Source organism: Antrostomus carolinensis, unplaced genomic scaffold, assembly GCF_000700745.2.
Source record: "Antrostomus carolinensis isolate BGI_N321 unplaced genomic scaffold, ASM70074v2 scaffold28449, whole genome shotgun sequence".
Lineage (NCBI taxonomy): Eukaryota > Metazoa > Chordata > Aves > Caprimulgiformes > Caprimulgidae > Antrostomus > Antrostomus carolinensis.
Window position 1 is genome coordinate 10,526 of NW_010339669.1, and position 731 is coordinate 11,256.

At 63.2% G+C, this 731-nt stretch overlaps 1 protein-coding gene across 1 annotated transcript in view; it reads right to left on the reverse strand.

The window, feature by feature from the left end:
• The window catches only part of LOC104531143 (dynein heavy chain 17, axonemal-like), a gene marked incomplete at its 5' end in the record, with an annotated part of 16,069 nt that overhangs the window by 10,402 nt on the left and 4,936 nt on the right, over positions 1–731 (reverse strand). The window contains 2 exon segments of the mRNA XM_029086975.1: positions 21–240; positions 483–655. Of these exon segments, the coding sequence (XP_028942808.1) occupies positions 21–240; positions 483–655 (393 nt within the window).

Here is a 731-nt window from a genome sequence, read left to right on the forward strand (position 1 = left end):
CCGCACCCCAAGAAGCTCACATGGAGCTGCAGGTGGATCTCCTCCGGCATTTCCTCTCCATAAGTGCTGAGCAGGGCAACTGTCTCCTTCAGGGGCTCAAACATGCTGTCAGTCACCGCCTGCCTCTCCTTGACCCTCATAAGGTGTTTCATCACCTCCACCAGCCCGTCATAGTCTCCCTCCTCCAAAGGACTCCTGCCGGCATTCACCTCTTGGATGAAATCCTTCAGCTCCTGGAGGCTGGGTGGAAGGTGGTGGCACTCACCGGGTGTCCCTGATGGGGCAGCCCCTGTGCTCGCTGGGGAATTTCTTGGCTGGGCACAGTCCCCAGGGATTCACCCCCACAGGGGGGCCTGGCAGCTTCACCCACACCCCCACCCTGCACACCTGCATCCCAAGAGACGGCTCTGTCCCTCGGGTCAGCCCTGCCCAGGCACATGGCACACAGCCATGCCATCGCTGCATCCCAGCCAGGCTCCTACCTGGTGGTGACATGTCTGGCAAGGTGCTGCCGGAGCACCAGCCCCCGGCTCCTGATGGCACTCAGCAGTGCCTGCTTGAAGGGGCGGCAGTCGCTCTGCAGCCACCCCCCAAACACCTCGGTGTCTGCGAACCCCGACACCTCCTCGCACAGCGCCTCGCACTCATCGATCTGGGAACAAGAGCTGGTCTCAGCCCATGGCTGGCACCTCCCCAGGTCCCCAGCACCTCCCCAGGCCCCCAGTATCCTC